At 30.3% G+C, this 2,436-nt stretch overlaps 1 protein-coding gene across 1 annotated transcript; it reads right to left on the bottom strand.

Moving 5' to 3' along the window:
• Positions 1-997: 997 nt before the first annotated feature.
• On the bottom strand, positions 998-2,224 carry LOC149175910 (uncharacterized). Its single transcript, XM_089422972.1, has 3 exons — positions 1,686-2,224; positions 1,500-1,592; positions 998-1,327 (listed from the first exon to the last, which is right to left on the bottom strand). Exons 1-3 carry the CDS (start codon positions 1,812-1,814, stop codon positions 1,130-1,132), a joined length of 420 nt encoding a protein of 139 aa, XP_089279098.1. The 5' UTR covers positions 1,815-2,224; the 3' UTR covers positions 998-1,129.
• Between the last annotated feature and the right edge of the window lie 212 nt (positions 2,225-2,436).

Raw genomic sequence — 2,436 nt, forward strand, 5'->3', positions numbered from 1 at the left:
CCAATTTTAAGCTATTTTATGCCCCTTTTTGCACCATTTTTTTGTGTCTGCTTGTGTCCAATGTTGCACCATTATTTACACCGACTTTTTCATCCAATTTTGCATTTTTTTGATGTCTAGTTTTACATCGTTTTCACCATCCAAATTTGCATCTTTTTTGCCTCATTTTGTGTCCACATTTGCATATAATTTTGTGTCTGAGTTCGAGCCTAAATTTGCATGTGATTAGGAATCATTTTTTACATCCAATATGGCATCCTTGGTTTCACCTTTTTTCAGCCCCATTTTGCATCTTGTTTTATGTCTTTTCTTACATCTTTTTTTTTTCCTTTTCTTGCACCCAAGTTTGCATCCCAAATTTACACCATTATTTGCATCATCATTTGGCATATTAATTTGTAACGTTTTTTGCTTCTTTTTAACGCTCAACTTTGCATCTTATTTTACATCTAGTTGTTGTCTTTTTTTGCATCTAATTTGGTGCCCATTTATGTGTCCTTGTTTTTGCCCAATTTGATATCCTTTTGTATGCTATGTTTTGTTCCCTTCTTTGTGTCAACTATTGCACAATTTTTCACTTCTAATTTAAAACACTTTGTATGTCAATTGTTTGCATTTTCTATTAATTCCTAGTTTAACATCCAATTTTGCATCCATGGTTACATCCGCATTTGACTTCTTATATAGAGTATATTTTTCTTTACATATATGACCCCCTTTATAGATTCATAGTGAAATATATGATAGTTTCTAAATATCATTAAAGCAGATATCACAATTCAAAATCATTTGTAAAGAAATTTAAGAGAAATTGACAACATCCATCCAAAAAAATAACAATGTGTCATTAACAATTTTCAAAACATGTATAAAATAGCAACATAATACTAATAAAATCAGTATTATTTTTAATCAAAACAAGTAAAATTCAAATATGATTAACAAATCAAAATATTTCATGAATATCGTTATTCTACGATAAATTAACAACATACATAAATCAAACTCATCGTATGATTACAAAATCAAAATGTCTCATTGATATAGGGTAAATTCACAACACCCATCTAAACATAACAATGTCATTCTACACAATAATTTCTTCATAAAAAACAATGCATGTGCATGCCTAGCTACCACCACCAAGATCATCCTCATGATCATCTTGACCATCCTCATTACTCTGATCCACATCATCACCAACACCGCAACTATCATCATCATCTCCTCCTTCACCACCATCATCCTCATCCTCATCCTCATCATCTCCTGATATATGTTGAACATAATTTGGATCATCGTCTTGGCAATCATTACCTATAGCATTCTGACAAAAAAAATCAATATTACATGTTAGTATTAATTACATAACACAATGCATGTTTTTGTTATACAATGTTAACCATAAAATGAGGTAAGATATAATATCTAATAGTACTAAAAAATAAAATGAAAATATGGTTTAAAAGTATATTGGAAATCCAACTAAAATTACATACCATAGAGTCCATCCAAACAACAAATTCAACCCATCTCTTTTGCTGCAGCACCTCCTTTTCCAAATGATTTGGAGGTCTTCCATATTTTAGTTCCTATCAATCAGTAAATAGGGAGAAATTAGATAACAATGACTTTCTTCTAGTACAAAATTTATTAAAAAAATATCACATGTTTAATATACTTACAAAGGTTGTTATCAGTGCTTTTAAACCTTTCTGGCCACTACGATGAGTGACTTTTGTCTTGGTTAACCTCGCCTTGGATGCTTTGTCCTTAAACATAAACCAATTCAATTTATTTTCACACAAATACATGTCTAAGATACTTATAAGTATTAATACATTCTAAATAATGTTTAATGAAAAATTCAATACCTGAATGCTCTCATTGTCGGCTTTTCTTTGTGCATCCAACTTCTCATATGATTTTACAAGTTCTTTCCATACTTTAAAAGGTATGTCAATAGGTCTTTGTTTCAGTCTTTGATCTTGAGGCATTTTTTCAATTTTTCTTGTTTGGTTAAAAATTTTGGTTAAAAAAAACCGAACAAGTAATTCACATCAATGGCATGGGGACTCTATGGATATGTGTAAAAAAATGGCTATAAAGAAAACATCCAAAAAACATATGAGCTCTCCCTTTGATGGTCACTTGGGGCATATGGCTGGAAAGGAACAACTCCATTTTTGAAAATCAAGGACAATCCTTTCTCAAAGTACTTCCTAATATTTGCTCCAAATGTCTTAAAATGAAAAACAAAATTCAAACGTCATCCTTAAACATCTCCCTTAAATATAACGTTGGACCATAAATTCTTCATTTTTATTGTTATCGGCTCTGGAATGATTTTTCTATATGCAATTATATAATGAAATATGTGTGCACTAATGAAAAAACATTGAGTTTCATTTTTCATAATCACAAACAATGAAAAAA

Source organism: Pinus tabuliformis, chromosome 4_1, assembly GCF_031772625.1.
Source record: "Pinus tabuliformis cultivar Carrire ecotype Pingquan chromosome 4_1, CPIR1, whole genome shotgun sequence".
NCBI classification, from domain to species: domain Eukaryota; kingdom Viridiplantae; phylum Streptophyta; class Pinopsida; order Pinales; family Pinaceae; genus Pinus; species Pinus tabuliformis.

Excerpts from the sequence above, each read along its gene's own strand:
- LOC149175910 (XM_089422972.1), bottom strand. The coding sequence starts at position 1,814 with ATGTATTTGTGTGAAAATAAATTGAATTGGTTTATGTTTAAGGACAAA. Across the intron at positions 1,593-1,685 it reads AAGCACTGATAACAACCTTT|GAACTAAAATATGGAAGACC; the intron begins GTAAGTATATTA and ends ACTGATTGATAG. Across the intron at positions 1,328-1,499 it reads TTGTTTGGATGGACTCTATG|AATGCTATAGGTAATGATTG; the intron begins GTATGTAATTTT and ends TTTTTTTGTCAG.